The sequence below is a fragment of the Cetorhinus maximus genome, chromosome 11 (genome assembly GCF_964194155.1).
Source record: "Cetorhinus maximus chromosome 11, sCetMax3.hap1.1, whole genome shotgun sequence".
NCBI lineage: Eukaryota > Metazoa > Chordata > Chondrichthyes > Lamniformes > Cetorhinidae > Cetorhinus > Cetorhinus maximus.
The window spans coordinates 92,156,548-92,173,762 of NC_135889.1; the positions used below are offsets into that span (position 1 = coordinate 92,156,548).

At 40.4% G+C, this 17,215-nt stretch overlaps 1 protein-coding gene across 1 annotated transcript; it reads right to left on the minus strand.

Annotated features, from left to right (window-relative positions):
• Nucleotides 1-13,192: 13,192 nt before the first annotated feature.
• Nucleotides 13,193-14,934, minus strand: LOC144686782 (C-X-C chemokine receptor type 4-like). Its single transcript, XM_078552478.1, has one exon. It carries the CDS (start codon nt 14,553-14,555, stop codon nt 13,665-13,667), a length of 891 nt encoding a protein of 296 aa, XP_078408604.1. The 5' UTR covers nt 14,556-14,934; the 3' UTR covers nt 13,193-13,664.
• Between the last annotated feature and the right edge of the window lie 2,281 nt (nt 14,935-17,215).

A 17,215-nucleotide genomic window follows, 5' to 3' on the forward strand; every position in this document is an offset into this window, starting at 1 on the left:
AAAAGTTGTATGCAAACTGAAATCTTGATATAAAGCATAAGTTTTGAGAGCTTTGAAATCTGAACTAAAACAAAGATAGATGGAAAGAATATGTTCCATAATCAAGCACATTGCAAATTGTCATCCACAAACAGGTTTCAAAAACACAGAGAGACATCTGACAAGATACTAACCATGCAGTCAACAACCTTTCAAGGTATGGAAAACTATGTGAGCCTTTTTTGTAGGACCCCCCCCCCCCCCCACCCAAGACCCCATGCAGTTTCTCTTCTCTCTCTCAGCCCCTGTTTAAACAAAATATCCCACCTGTGATGGATCAGGACATTTCCCTAACCTGGCTCCTTAGTAGGACACAAGTTTTTGCCCTTCTGGAGGCAAACGTGCCTCATTTCATTTGATGCAATGCCCTCCAATCTTACATAGGGCAAGTAGGAACTCGCAGTCTAGGGATCTGACTACTGGCCCTGCTCCCTTTGATATGGTTGATCCGGTTAAGTCGCCATCTGAATGACACATAGCATTCTCACTTTGTCTTCAAGCTACTCGAGGAAAGGAAATATTGTACAATTTATAAAGGATGAAACAAATAATCCAAGCTCTTGTCATGTAAAGCTGAATCACAGAAGTAAAATATTTGGTATTTCTTGATATTGTGTGAAGTTCCAATACAAACTAATCCTACCTCCTATGTCGTGAATTCTGAGTAATTCTTTTTATGACAATATGTCCATGGTATCAACATTTTTGATACCCTTTCAATGTTATTCTGTATACTAATATTTGGCTGTTACACTGTAACATGCAACCTTAGCCATGTCAGTTGTGTCTCTGTTGGTAACACTTTTGCCTCTGACTTGTAAGGTTCTGTGTTCAAGTCCTACTCCAGCTTGAGCAGAAATATCAAGGCTAACACTCCGTGTGACACTGTGGGAATGCTGCACTGTTTTAGGTGATGTCTTTTGGATGAGGCATTGAGCCAAGCCCACATCTGCCTGCTTGGGTGGATGTGAAAGGTCCCATGGCATTTTTTCGAAGAAGAGCAATGTCCTGGCCAATGTTTATCCCTGAATCAACATCAGAAAAGCAGATTATTACATTGTTGTTTGTGGATGTTTGATGTGCGCAAAAGTTGTTGCTGTGCTTCCTAGTTTACAACAGTGACTGCACTTCAAAAAATGTACTTCATTGGCTTCAAAACATTTTGAGACATCCAGTGATTGTGAGAAGTACAAATTCTTTAAATGCAAGTCTTTATTCGAGGTGACTAGAAATTAGGTGATGCAGTTCTATCACCCAGATTTGCCTGTCATTGTCTTTTTAAATTTGATTTTCAGGTTTTTCAACTCTCCTCTGACTGATTTTGTTTTTTGGGTTTCACTATAGGGCAGCTAAGTTTCACTCCTCTTCTAACCCATTGTGGCTGCCAAATTTAAACTTCAGGCCATGACCTCAGTACTGCCCGCCTATGTAATTTCCTTTCTTCAGTATAATCACTATCCATCTAACACATTTGCAGCTGGTTGATATTAATTTCAAACTTGTTCCACCACCCCGCCCCCTCCCTTCTAGTTTTAGGTCCTCAGGAGAGGTTGGACCTTGTGACTAATGACATGAGTTTCAAACTTTTGACCATATGACTCTGTGACCAAAGATTTCCAGGTCCCCTGAACTACTTTGCAGTACGATGTACCCTCACTCCTTTTTGGCCATTTAACCTCTAGACTAATTGCCCCCTTTCGCGTGCTGCATTTCTAATACTGAACTGACAACAACAACTCTTTACAAGCACTTAAAGTGATCATGATATACTAATATTTTACATTAATTCTTTAAGTACCTTTGTAAATTAAAAACCTGTCTCTCGATAGTGTTTTGTGTAATAGAAAAGTGTTTGCTATAGCAAGGGCTAAGGCGGGACTGGGGAAACAGTACCACCCACATTATGATGCAGAGAGTCATATGATAGTGCTCTGAGTATGGAGAGAGTCTAGTAGTAAAGTCGGCATGAAGTTAGTTCCTAGTCTGGTCTATACTTTGTACATGTGTATATAGTTATTGTTACCAATAAGCATTTAACGTTCAACTGTACAAGCCTCTGAACCTCTTCATCTACTAACAACTCTTAAAACATGGTCACAGGTGGAGAAGGACTCTGAAATCTCAAGGGGAAGGCCTAAAGAAACTGCAGCCTGACTTGAGCTGAAGATACAGCTGGAGATTAGCTAAAAAAGCTCCATAGCAGATGTGGAGGCTGAAGGGCAGAAAGAAGATCCACTGTGTAGCTGGAAAGGACTCCACCAGAGCACGTGGAGGTCCATTGTGAGTCCTGATCAAATGCAGAATCAAAGGACCCAGCCACATTTGCAAGGGTGAGCAAAAGATTCAATAAAAGTGCTGAACTTTTAAAAAATAATCAGGGCTCTGGTCAGGCACAGCAAACTGATTCTTTAACCAGCATGGTGAGGAGGATGCTGCAGCCCGGGCCCAGAGTTTTAACATGGCAGCAGAGCTGAAAATTGCTTTCCAATTAAGCTTCTATGCTTAGAAACCCAAACTGCTGAATTTTATAATTTCCTGCAGAACCAATCAGTTTAAAATTGGCTCCATGATCGCAGCAGAAGCCCACCAAAACCCAGCAAGTGCAGGAAGAAGAAAAATAAATGGTTACTGCAGTGCCATTTTTAGAATAGAAACAAGATTTAAATCTGTACTCCCACTGACAAACAGCCATGGATAGTAAAGCAACTCTACCAGATCAATTTGGGCTGATGCAAGGGCGAGATCAGGTGCAGAATTGGGCACTTTGGTGAAAAAGATTTTTAACATACATGATAGTTTCAGGATTAGATCAGAAAATAGAGGCTGAACAAATGAGCACATTACTGTACTCAGTAGGTCCAATAGCCAACGACATCATTGCAAAGCAAGGAATAAATGAATCCTCAGATAAGCTTGAAGAGGTTCTGAAGTCCTTTGCAACCTATTTTAATTTAAGGAGTAATAAAATTTTGGGGCAAGCAAAATTTAACAAGCAAGTCCAAAGGCCCGGATAACCCATTGACTCTTTCATTAATGAGTTATACAGATTGGCTAATGGCTGCAACTATGGCGAACTTAAGTGACAGCTCATAAGAGACTGAACAGTAGTCAGAGTGGCCAATGATTCCCTTTCAGGCATACTACAGTCAAAGGAAAATCTGACTCTGGAAAAAAACATCCAAATAGTCAGGCAGTCTGACATTCACCAGTTAAGCTGTGGTACAGTGTTCTTCTACAGCTCATAAAGCAGCAAAAGGACAAGGAAACTCCAGGGCTAGGAAGACAATACCCAGGCAAACCACAAAATGGTGGTAGACCATGTCAATGCTGTGGTGCCAAAAGACCTCACAGGCGAGAGCAATGTCCAACCATCTCTGCACAGTACTTCCGCTGAAACCAGCTGGGGAACTTTGGAAAGCTTTGAAAGGCTAATCCCTCAAGGCATGTGGAGGATTCCAAAACAGTCCCGAGATTGAGGTACCACACCAAAAAGAATCCAACCGTGTTTCTTGGGTGAAATCAATGATCCTAGATTCTTCTTTTGGAATGCTGACAGCTCTGTAAACGGTCCCTTCACCAATTTCAAGTTACACACTGAAGCCAGTGTGATGGTCTTCTCAGATAAGGAACCATGGCTGAAAGACCTCTGGCTATGACTGACAGACACATCACTCCATGGCCTTGGAGGAATCTAACTTTCGGTCATAGGCATGATCCTGGAATCACCCCATTTGGGCAACAGACAACTATTCAAGATTTTGTACATCATCTGAAACCAATCCTTTTTTCTCTTGAGCAGGGATGCCTGTGTTGCCCTTAACCTCCTCAAAATGGAGGAAGACATCAAAACGACCTTTGTCATCAGCTACATGGAATTTGAGGCTCCCGGAAGGTCCACCAATACAATCTTGACTGGGACTGCAACTCTGAATTGTCTTCACTCTTTGCAGAGGTGGTTTGTGTAACTCCTTTGCAGATGGCAGCAGCAGTTCCTCTTCAGTCAGACCAGCCAAACTTTCAGGTGAGTGCCAACATGCTTTGAGCAGAAGATGCACAGGAGAACAATGAGCCCCAACCTCAGAGTCCAATGGTTTCCAGCTGAAATGCACAGAAGCAAGTCCATACTGCAGCAGGAGAGCAGCGACCATCAACTCACCAAAGCACGCCTCAGTAAGGCGCAATGGCACAAACAAACAGAGTGTGCATTGGAAGCCAAACTGCAGGTTGAGCTCATGCATGAGGAAGATACAAACATGAGGGAGGTATACCTTTAACCTTCAAGAACACACAGTGGACGCCATGGAAAAAGAAAACCCAAGTTCACTCTGTCTATGAATGGAGTGAACATTACCTCCAGATGGAACGAGTCAAACCAATGGTGTCCAAACAATCCAGATGGATTATTGACAAAGAAAAACATAATGTTATGATCCCAGCTGATGTTACTACTGGACAAGCCAGATCCCAGGGTGGAACCCGACTTGATAGACCCTAACTTTTATTTTTTGTTTAGAAACATGGAGGGCAGCTACTGAACAGAGTCACAGGGGTCAGCTGATGAACTTTTAACAAAAGAATAACAGCACTTATTAGACAAGAAAAGATGAACGATATTACAATACTCCTTAACCTACAACTATGCCTTTACAGATACATGTACATTCGTAAGGATAACACAAGCTAGAAAAGCTATCTTATACTTTCATGTTCACAGCAAGTACAGTCCATGTAAACCAATAGGTGACCTGCGGTCAGGCACACCACACTCTGAAACCAAATGACAGATGCCACCCCAAATAGTTGCTATTGATTTCTCATCAAATCCCCCCAGATGCTTGTCACACCATGAGCCAACTGGTCTCACTGAACTCTGTCTTTCACACGAGGATTTCCAATCTCTGCTTTCGAAGAAACTGCTTTGGAATCTTCTCCCAAATGATTCTTTTTCTTGGACGCTTTCCACAAGGCTGAAACACCAAATACCGCAATTTCAACTCCAAACCAATGAACTCTGCCCAAAGCAAATGAGATTACCACTCCTCCAAATGTGACAAGAACCAGATCTGGAAGGATCGTCAAGCCTCCAGACCGTCTGTATTTATAAAGTCAGAAACTTATGGGCGGGAGGGAGAAGGCAGCATGTAAAGAAAGATTGTGTTGGAAATATGTTGGGTAAAGACTTGGGGGGGAGGTGTAGTATACGGCTGTTCAGCATAGCAAGGATTAAGGTGGGACTGAAGAAACAGTACTGCCCTGATTATGATGTAGAGAGTTACATGATAGTGGATTGAGTATAGAGAGAGTCTAGTAGAATTTGGCATGAATCTGGCTCCTAGTCTGGGCTATACTTTGTATGTTTGTACAGAATTTTGTGTTACCAATAAACACTTAATGTTCAACCTTACAAGCCTCTGAACCTCTTCATAAGACCTACTAACAACCCTTACAACACTTTGAATTAGGATTTTTTTTCAAACTTAACCCTGATGCTAATTTGTACTGCAAAATGCTTTGCAGGGATGCTCTGCATGGATAAGGCAAGGAACTAAACATTGACTCACCTGGGTGGCCATCACCAAAATTATAAATCAGCAACAAGTCACAACCAAACAGTTAGACAACCTGCCAACATGCAAGTAGCAAGGAGAAATGTAAACTACTAATCAAGAATCAGCAAATAGCAATCAAGAAGACAACTAGCAAAGAAGAGAAACAAATGAAATCATTCAAAATATTTCTTTGATGAGCCGTGTGGTGTCATTATATTTACTCAGCCAACTAACGTTACAAAGATAACAGATACAATTGAAGAAAGAAATAACTTGCATTCATATAATGCCTTTCATTATTTCAGGGTGTCTCAAAGTGCCTTTTGAAATGCAGTCAATGTAATGTAAGAAATGTGGTAGCCAATGTGCACACAACAAACACCCACAAACATCCCGACTCAAAACGTTAACTCTGTTCTTCTACAGATGCTGCCAGACCTGATGAGTTTTTTTCCAGCATTTTCTGTTCTTACCCGACAAACATCGATGTGATAATGACCAGGTAATCTGTTTTTGATTATATTGTTTTGAGGGATACATATAGGTCAGGACTCTGGGGAAAACTCCCTTGCTCTTCTTTCAATATCATCACGGGATCTTTTACATCCACCTGAGAATGGTGGGGGGAGGGGTGGGGGGCAGGTGGTGGGCTGAAGTAGGACCTTTCTTTAATGTCCCTTCTGAAAGGCAGCACTTCCAACAGTGCAGCTCAGCATTTGAAATAAAATTAATCACAGCATAATATTTAACATTATGGAATGCCAAATACATTTAGGTGGCTAAAGTAGTTTGCCATTTATGCACTTCATTTATCCTCAGCATTATCCATATCTATTTTAAGAAGTTTTTAATACTGAGGAATTCCTCCATTTTTATCTGTTGTTCTCCTGAAAGACCTTTACTTCACCAGAGCAATATTTATATCATGTAACCTAGTGGCCGTCCCTTCTGTCCTCCTCTAATACAGAATTTTCTAGCGTGCAATCGGTATATCATTGGGAGTTGAAGGGTAGAAGGATATGTTCCCACATGCCGTGAGATTTGAGAGTTTTGTTTTGTTCCTAGAGACTTGTAAGGAAACTTGTGAATGTATTCTCAAAGTCTGATTTCAGATGAATTCTGAATTACATTGATTTTTATTTATTCATTCATGGGATCTGGCAGCATTTGTTGACCATCCCAAATTGCTCTTGAGAGGGTGGTGGTGAGCCACCTTCTTGAACCACTCCAATCTTTGTGGTGTAAGTATACTCAAAGTGCTGTTAGGAAGGGAGGTCCAGGTTTTTGACTCAGTGACAGTGAAGGAATGGCAATATAGTTCCTCATTAGGATGGTGCATGGCTTGGGGGAGAACTCGCAGGTGATGATGTTCCCCTGCATCTACTGCCCTTGTCCCTCTAGACAGTAATAGTTGTGGATTTAGAAGATGCTGTCGAAGGAGGTTGATGATTTGCTGCAGTGCACCTTGTAGATGGCACACATTGCTGCCACTGTGAGTCGGTGGTTGAAGGATTGAATGTTTAAGGTGGTGGATCGGGTGCTCATCAAATCAACTGCTTTGTCCTGGAAGGTGTTGAGCTTCTCGAGTGTGGTTGGAGTTGCATTCATTCAGGAAAATGGATATTGTTCTGTCACACTCCTAATCTGTGCTTTGAAGATGGTGGACAGGCTTTGGGATGTCAGGAGGTGAGTTATTCGATGCAGAATTCCTAGCCTTTTACCTGCTCTTGTAGCCACAGTATTTATATAGCTGGTCTAGTTCAGTTTCTGGTCAATGGTAACACCCAGGATGTTGATAATGGAGATTTTGTGATAGTAATGCCATTGAATATCAAGGGGAGATGGTTAGGTTCTCTCTTGTTGGAGATGGTCATTGCTTGGGACTTGTGTGGCACAAATATTACTTGCCACTTATCAGCCCAAGCCTGAATATTGTCCAGGTCTTGTTGTGTATGGACACGGAACGCTTCAGTTTCTGAGGAGTCACAAATGGTGCTGAACATCGTACAATCTTCAGCGAACATCCCCACTTCTGACCATATGATGGAGGAAAGGATATTGTTAAAGCAGCTGAAGATGATTGGGCATAGAACAGTACCATCAGGAACTCTTACAGTGAGGTCCTGGTACTGAGATGATTGACTGCCAACAACCAGAATCATCTTCCTTTGTGTTAGGTATGACTCCAACAGTGAAGAGTTTTCTCCCTGATTCCCATTGACCAGTTTTGCTAGGGCTTCTTGATGCCACAATCACTCAAATGTTCCCTTCATGTCAAGGGCAGCCATTCCCACATCACTTCTGGAGTTCAGCTCTTCTTTCCATGTTTAGACAAGGCTGCAATGAGGTCAGGAGCTAATTGGCCCTGGTGGAATCCAAGCTGAGCATCAGTGAGGTCATTGCTGAGTAAGTACCACTTGATAGCACTACCGACAACACCTTCCATAATTTCGCTGATGATTCAGAGTAGACTTATGTGTTGGTAATTGGTCGAATTGGATTTGTCCTGTTTTTTGTGGACAGGACATACATGGGCAATTTTCCACATTGATGGGTAGGTGCCAGTGTTGTAGCTGTACGGGAACAACTTGGCTGGGGTCGTGACTAGTTCTGAAGCACAAGTCTTCAGTACTACTGCCGTGATGTTGTCATGGCCCATAACCTTTTCAGCATCCAGCACCTTCTGCTGTTTCTTGATATCACATCGATATCACATTGATTCAGATGTATTAACAATAATGTTATGAACTCCTTGCAAAAAAAATAACATCTGTGAATATATGCAAATGGTTTTTGCCATTTATTTTTATGGTTAATAAAGAAACCTAAGAGATTGTTTATGGAGAATATATTTTTGTTTATTGATGCAGATGACTAAGGTAAAAAAATCCTTCTCTTTTGAAGCTTATATTTTTATGTGCACAAAGTTTGCAATAACATATATGTTAAACTACTGAGTTTTAATGATATTTTTATTTGTCTATAAAGGTTAATGGTTAGGTCTACAAAATCACTGAATAGGGCTAAATCAGGAGCTTGTGAACCCCAGCCCATATTTATTTTGTCCATTCATTTTATGAAGCAGGAAGTGTTTCAACACAGGAGCATAAAAACAGGAACTAGCTGACAATGGGTAAAGCGATATTGGAGTTTCTAAGGGTGCAAAATTGCAAAGAAAATCTGGAAAATTCCTCTCTGCCCCTGTTAGATGATTGAAGCTAGTCCTGGGAACCACTCTGGCCCTGATTAAAGTTATGTGATACTTACCTCTTGCTCAAGATGATTTGCACCAAAAACAGATACTTGAACGAATTCAGTGAATCAGCATTCACTGCATGGACTGAGCGACTGTGCCACGGGGTCACTGTTTGGCGAGTAAAGAACCACCTCCTGACATCTAACTAGTTCTTCCCTTACATAACTTTAGATTGAGATCCCCATGGTCCTCCTTAATCTGCTCAGTTATGAGAATCCATCTAAAGAAACACAATTTAATTTAATTTTATAATTTTATAAACCTTGGCCAAATCACCCCTAAGTCTTTGCCTCTCTAAAGTGCAAAGATCCAGTGCTTTTGCCAGTGCGCTTAACCTATCTTAGTAACGAAGATCCTTTCTGGAAATTAATCTTGTGACTCTCCTCTGCACCCTTTCCAAATCCTTAATATTGTGCACCATACAAAGAGAGAAAACTGTATACAGCATTCTAAGACTAAACAATGTATTGTACAAGGGCAAAATAGTATACTTTGTTTTATTGTGCATTGTCTTGTTGTTCTATTTGCTCTAGGCTATTGACTCATGGTGTTGGTTAAGAACCTTTAGAGATCTATGTACTAGAATGTCCAGATACCTTTCTTTCTCCACCAGCTTTAATTATTTTCCCTGAAGTGTGTATATATATTCAGTATTCACCTTTCCCACATGCATAACACTGCACTTAAATATGTTTTGCATTCATGAGCTCAATCCCCCACCTCATTTAGATCTGCTTGTAGTAGTCAAGCATTGTGTTCAGTCCTGAAGAAATAAATATATAATAGTTTTATTATGAAGCCATACTTTATAAAAATGGTTTTGTGAATTTACTGGCTGGAAACCAGGAAATGAAATTTTGAAAAGAATGAAACCACGTTCCAATGACTTGAAATCACAGTCAAATATTGCTAAACAATTGCATCGCTGTACCTTTTACTTTCCAAAGCAATTGAAATGAAGACAAACTGTCTGCAACGCTTCAGCAGGAACAATTGCCTTGAAGGAATATGAATTGGGGCAAGACCCCGAGTGGTTCTCTCTCTTTCCATCCAACTTGCAAGTTTTGAATCCTGTCTGCTGATTTTGACTATCAATGTGCTGCAGGCAGAGGTCTTTTTCATAAACTCAACCCAGAAGCTGCTGATTCTAGAAGAACAGATAAATCATCTGTCACTGCCTCAACACCAAACCCAGAAGGACCACCAAGAGCCATATACTGTTTTAACTTTACTGGAATTTAACTTGCTTAATCTATCCTCCCAGTCTAATCTATGTGTGTATGAAAGTTGGAGTGTTTTTATTATTTTCCTTAGAGTGGCTTAAGTATATTAAATACTATTCGCTTTCTTTAAAAAAAATCAAGTAATCTGTCAGTTTGTGTCTTTAATGGTTACAGCAGGTAAATAGTTATACACTCATTGAATTGGCAAGCACATCCTTTTTAACAAAAAAATAACCTGCTTGTGGTCAAATGAGAAGTGGGAAAAGAGGAAAGCTATCCTACCTTTCCTCATCTGGTTGTAACATTTTAAAGACGCTATTAAATATTAAGAGTTAAGGGACGTTACTGATTAAAAAGAAATTGAACCATATCGTGGACAGTCACAAGGGTGTCAAGGATGGTAATTTGACTTCATGCGATAGTGTAAAATGGGTGATGGCAAGTCAGCAGTTTGTTTTACTTCCATGGAAATAAAAATTGGGAGGATGTAAAATTACTGTTAACTCACTATCACCTGTTTTACACTATTACACAAAGTCAAGATCTACTCCACTGTTTCCAGCAATTGAGGGGTCTAGAACAAGAGGACGTAAATATAAAATTAAATGGTAAAGATTTAGGACGGAGAGCCTCAGATTTGTTTTACATGGAGGAATATAAGGCTGTGGACTGCAAAAGAAAGACTTGCATTTATATAAAGCTTTTCACAACCACTGGACACCTCAACACACTTTACAGCCAATTGAGTACTTTTGTAGTGTAATCACTGTTGTAATGTAGAAAACACAGCAAACAATATGCACACAGCAAAATCTCACAAACAGCAATGCGTTGTTGATTGAGGGATAAATATTGACCAGGACACTGGGGTAACTCCCCTACTCGTCTTTGAAATAGTGCCATGGGATTTTTTACCCAAGCAGGCAGATGGGGCCTTAGTTTAATGTCTCATCTGGAAGATGGCACACTTACTAGTGCAATGCTTCCTCTGTACTGTAGTGGAGTGTTAAATTTGATTTTTATGCTTAAGACCTGGAGTGGGACTTGAACCCAGAGTTTTGTGACACAGAGGCAAGAGTGCTATGGGCATCAGATTTAATGATTTAAGCAAAGACAGTGTAAACATTTAAGAATAGCTTAGGTAGCTGTTGGAAGGAAATGATAAACAAGGATGTGGGAGCAGAGAGGGCACATTGGATTAGGACAATTGCTCATGTGGAGGATAAACCAACTGGTTGTGTCAGAAGTCCTGTTTCCATGTTGCAATGTTTTTGCATTTCTATGTAAAAGTTGCTGCACAGACTCAAGCTCTTGGCTATCACCCTGGTGTTCCAGCGGAAGTAGATCATAGTGTTATTGAGAATATTTGGTCAGTGTGTTCCATAGTTATTTTTGAATCTTCATCTCAATTTTAACGGAATTAATCAATTTAACTTTATTTACTGAATAATTAGACTTACCTTTGTGTTCTGAGGGAAAGCGTGATTATAATGAACTGCTAAAGATCTTTAACCAAATCTAATAAATGTATAAATCAGTTTTCTCTGGGTACAGTTGAGGTGTGGTAAGCAGCAAAGATAAACTAATATAAGTCAGTACAAAACTACCAACAGATGGAATACACTTCTAGATATAGTAATGCAGGTCACAAGAAAGATGGAAAATAAAGTGGAATTTTCTGATTCTGTGAAAAATGGTGGACTTTAGATTTCTCCTGGAAATGTCATCATCTATATCACCTTGAAATCTAGAAACTTGAGCAACATGCTAGTTTCTGGAGAGAAGTAAAGACTGGTTTTACATTGGTGCGAAGCAATTTTGACTTCCAATCAACACAAACTGAGCTCTGTAGCTCAGGTGTGAAGTTGTTCAAAGAACATTTAGGCCTGATATCACCCACAGAAGGCACTTGTGCACTGCTTCCATTTGTACTTGCTGCAATATACTTCCAACTGCATGAAACAAAGCTCCCAGTTGGACCATTTGACTACTTGAGATTGTTCAACATTTATTTGGAAACATTTGAATACATTTAGAGGACCAACTTTCCTGTTGGTCTTTAATATTAGCGGTCAACCAACATTTGGACTCTGGTGATCAGGACTTAATTTTGCCAGCCCAGAGGTTGACACGGAATGAGCAGAATAATTTAAATTTGCCAGCCCCCATTATATCTATAGTACATCACCATTAATCTCTAGCCGTTTGTTACCCCTGGATATTACATTTAAAAATTGTGTGCTGTAATTATCATTTTGCTTGCAATGTATGGATATTTTGCAAATTCTACTGGTTGATTATATTGGGGGGAAATGCCAGAAACATTTTATGCAAATTCCTAAGTTAACAACCAAGTTATGAAGAAAGTTGTCCTTTATTGACTTTTTTGACAAATTTAATTTTGTGAGCAGCTGTGAAACCATAGTTTATTGTCAAGTGAAAAGAAAAAGAAAATAAAGATGTGCATTGTGGTCATTCATGACCTCAAAAGCATTTTACAGCCAATGAAGTGCTTTTGTTGTAGGGAAATTCACAGCCAAATTGCCCATAACAAGCACCCACAAACAGCAATGTAATAATATCCAGATAACCTGTTTTTTAATTATGTTGATTGAGGGATATATATTGGCCAGGATATGGGGGAAAGCTATCCTGCTCTTCCTTGAAAAATAGTCATGGGGTCCTTTCCAGAAGGAATGAGATTCTAGCAGATTCCACTATCATCTTATTTGTGTAGTTAGTTTGGTTTGTTCTTAGATGTTAGAGACATGTCTTCTCCCCAGTGGGGAGAAGACATGACTCTTTCTAACATCTAAGAACAGACCAAACTAACTACACAAATAAGGTGATAGTCAGAATCTGCTAGACTCTCATTCCTTCTGGACCAGGTTATCAAGACTTTTCTCTACTGGATGATTATCAATGAAACATTTCCCTCTGATTCTTGAACATTAATGGGAGTAGTACACCGGACAGTTGGAAATGAAAAGCTGCAGCTCCTGTCAGTCTTTTGTCAGTCCCGTTAAACATAAAACTAAAGGTGGATATTTTGACATTTTTGTGTTTATGTGGAGGTAACTCCAAGTTGTCAGACATGAAGTTGTGGAAAGAAATACACCATAAAATTTCATATGAGAAATAATGCATTTATTTACATAATTCGCGGAAATACATGTGCACTCGGATTCGCCTCTAGGAAACTCTGATACAAACTCAATCCTGTTATATTGATATGTTTATGCAAAGTAAAAATTAATGATATTATTCAATGACACGCTTTATTTACATCATTGTAAATGACAAAGAAATGCGTTCTTCAAAAACTTAACGAAGCTCAGCTACATTTATTTCCTTGCCGCTGTTCTCTCGTTATCTTGTTATCCTATCCACCATTTACAGAACAAAAACGTAATGATACATAGTATAAAATGTGTTTATAAGGTTACAAAGATTTAGAGACATAAATAACCCATTGTATAAATAGCAACTGCAACATTAAAACAACACAAAGTCTTAGAATTGGACGCCTGTAGTGAAAATACGAAAGCAACACTCCAATTAATGCAGATTTTACACAAAGTGGGTCTGGGGAATAGGTTAGCAACTTGACTGGAGACTGGAAGACTCTGACTCGGTAGAAACTGATGGGTGGGCCCCTCGCCTGTCCTTGCTTTTGAGTTTCTTAAGAGAAGAACACCTGGTTTCAGAGTGACTGAAGACTTTTCGGGTGTAACTTTTGAAGTTAACCCCGACAAAGGCGTACAAAATGGGATTAAGGCAACAGTGAAAGAAGGCAATGGCTTCAGTGATTGCCATCGAGGTGATGACAATTTGCTCCAATTCGCAAGGATAGTCGCTCCCCATCATGAGCATCACAGTGTCAATGGAGATGACGATGTAATAGGGCAGCCAGCAGAAGAAAAAAGTGACGATGAGGATGATGGTGATTTTCAAGGCTTTGCGCTTCTGAAAGCCAGTGGAGCGGGACAGTTTGGAAATGATGATGCAATAACAAATCAGGATGACCATCCCGGGCAGGGCGAATCCCACCGCAATCCCTTGGATCCGGAAAGCAATCAGCCAAGACTGGTAAGTTTCTGCTGGGTAAATGCGCTCGCACACCACCCTATCAACCAGATTTCTGGTTTTAGCAAAGACGATGTCGGGCACGGTCAGGAGCACTGCTGGTAACCAGACGCCCACATAGACTAACCGATCAGCCAGAAGCTTCCGCGGTCCGGCACTGTTGGTTGCACGCACGACCGCATAATAGCGATCCATGCTAATGAAAGCCAGAATCAGAACGCTGCTGTACAAATTCACCGTGTAGATGATGTGCACGATCTTGCACATGGCTTCTCCAAAATACCAGTTGTGACTGGCATCGATGGACCAGAATGGGAGGGTCAGCACGAAGAGCAAATCCGCCGCGGACAGATGCAGCCTGTATTTATCAGTCATGGTGCGAACTCTTCCGTGGTAGCCCATGATGACCACCACCAGGCCATTGCCGACGACCCCCAGTACAAACACCAGCGAGTAGACACAGGGGAAGAAGATATTTTTGAAGTTTAGGTTTTCCCTATCGCACAAGACGCCCTCTGGATATGTGTAGTTAAAAGCGTCCGTGTCATTGTGATAATTTGCATCACAAACCAGTTGCGTACACTGTAACAATAAACAAGAAAAGCTTTGTTAACAAACCGCCAAAGCTGTTAGCTTGATTTATTTGTCTAAAGCTGCAGCTTTCCCTTTCCAAACTGGCGAGGTTTCCGGGATGGCTGACACCCCGCGCTCTAACGGGCCGAATAGGAAGCAGATCTTCCGTTAGCTTTCAAATTTCTGACGTTCACGATAACTTTGCGTTGAAACGTTGTTAAGGGGTTAAAAAAAAAGTTAAGAGGGGCAGTGTTTTGCTGTCATTGCAGGGTTGGGTTACACTTGCTTTGCCACCGGTCAAGTTAAACTCTGGGCAATAAGCGGACGAGAAGAGAGAGGGTCGGATTTTATCCCTGTGCCATAAAAAGCTCCGCTTAAAGGGCGCCGAGTTACACAGACTGGGTTTCAGAGGCAGTGTCGCCCCGAGCTGATCAGTGTATAACACCTGTTTCCTTTTTAATAGTTATAGCAGGGGATTTTTGGAAGCGAAATCACAGTGAATACCTGCAGTTATATCGCGGCACTCATACCCAGTTGCTTCGCTGTGTGTACATCTCAGTGCAGCGACTGAAGTTGCAGTCACTCCGTCCAATAAATGATCAACACCATGGCATGTAATTCCGTTCTTTGCTACTCGACGCCGGCCCTGCACCGTTTCTTACAAACATCTTCACGCTTTCATTACTTAGATCGGCCACTGCTAGGTCATCCCACCCCTTCTAAAGTTTCAGTTTTGGTGTTTACCCCTCTGTGAGTAATAAGCAAAGTGCAAGGACATTCCGGGGAGATTTTGTTATTATTAGGCTAACCGTTCTACATGTTTGGCAGTTGATGCGTTAATGATATTTTTTTTTAAAAATAGTAACATGCACTAATTCGACATCTCATTAAATATACCTGCAAAGTCATGCAGGTATAGGTGCAGTATGTAATATAAATAGAATAGGTTCATTGGCATCAACGAGTCTGCCTTTTAACTTAAAATGCTAATAAAATTGCGGTTGAACACTGTCATTTGTAACTTTCGGCCTTCTATGATTTCTTTGGTCCAAAGCGAATGAATCTTAACCGCGCCGGTTTCAAAAGGCAAATCGTAACAAAACGCGGTAAATTAAAATTCGGAGCCAGAACAGCGCGGCGAAAGGATCGGATCAATATTGCAAAAAGCCTTTTCAAAACCTCATGCTCATGCAACCAGTAAACGTAAATAATCACACATTGGAGAGGTTAACCAAGTTCTGTAAATATAAAAATCCTCAAAACTCTGATTTCTCACAGGCATCTTCAATAATTTAAGAACATAATGTCTTGCCTTGTGCTAAAGTGATTCCTATCATCCTCACTTTGCACAGAACAGCCACAGATAAATTCTTACTTTGCACAGTATATACTGCACGCAAGTGCATTAAAAAATATTAAAAAGGATACTTTGTAAATAGAAGTCATAATTGTAACAAAAACCATTTTGGTGCACAATTTAGTTATTTGCAGACATAATAAAAGTAGAAAAAGTGCATCTTGATAGTAATTAAAGTTTCTTTTACCATGTCATAGAATTCTGAACTCTCAGTCATACTGTACGGTTCTTAATAACACTGGCTGTTACTCTGGCGGAAGTTCAGTCTTTGCTGAGTTCTGAATGTATGAAGATCTCCTGTGAAGTCTTTAAACTTAACCAAATGCCCGCTTGGGTTCACGCATGCGCAAAACGGGAGCCAAGCCCACAGCGTCGAGCCGAAGTTTAAGCATCAACTGACGAAGTAAAGTAGCTGGAATAATTAATTAAAAAAACCCAATTAACAAGGGACATGTGAAACCGCAATTTATCTGCTGCCGATGCACTGAAAGCACCTATTGTTCTATAGCATCCGATACACAAATTACACATTGGGGAATAATACTTAATTTAATGTGTATTTAATGAAAACTTGCTTTTGAAGAAGTATTGCAATTACGTGTGTACCTGACCTTAGTAATGCTTTTCGTGAGGTACCCGAACTCGGTGTCCGTGAAACGGAGTCTGTTCTCGGAGAGAGAAAATTGGGGAAAATCACTTCCGCTAATATCGTTCGTTCCCTCATTTATTCCTTTTTCATGTTTTGTTTCTGCATTCTTTTGGTAATTTTATATTCAATTTTTCTATTCGTTAAATGTGTTTTTAATCTTTTCCCTTTATCTTCTATCATTCCTTCATCATTGCTTGGTGAAAACCCAAGAAACATCTCAGCACTTCAGGAACCCCACCACCACTTTCTCAGGGTAACTAAGGATGGACGATGAAAGTGGAGGTCGCCAGCAACACTCTCATCCCAAGAAACATAGAATTGTGCTAAATTTTTGCTTCAGCCCGGCATCTAATAGTGTCCGCGGTTTTAGATTGCCGTTGCATGTTTAGACTTTTACATTTTTTGCATGCAAGTTGCTAAAAGCGCAAGTTGACAACACCGCAGAAAGGGAAGCCACATTTTGGAACCCTGTCCAATTGTGAA

Excerpts from the sequence above, each read along its gene's own strand:
- LOC144686782 (XM_078552478.1), bottom strand. The coding sequence starts at position 14,555 with ATGGGCTACCACGGAAGAGTTCGCACCATGACTGATAAATACAGGCTG.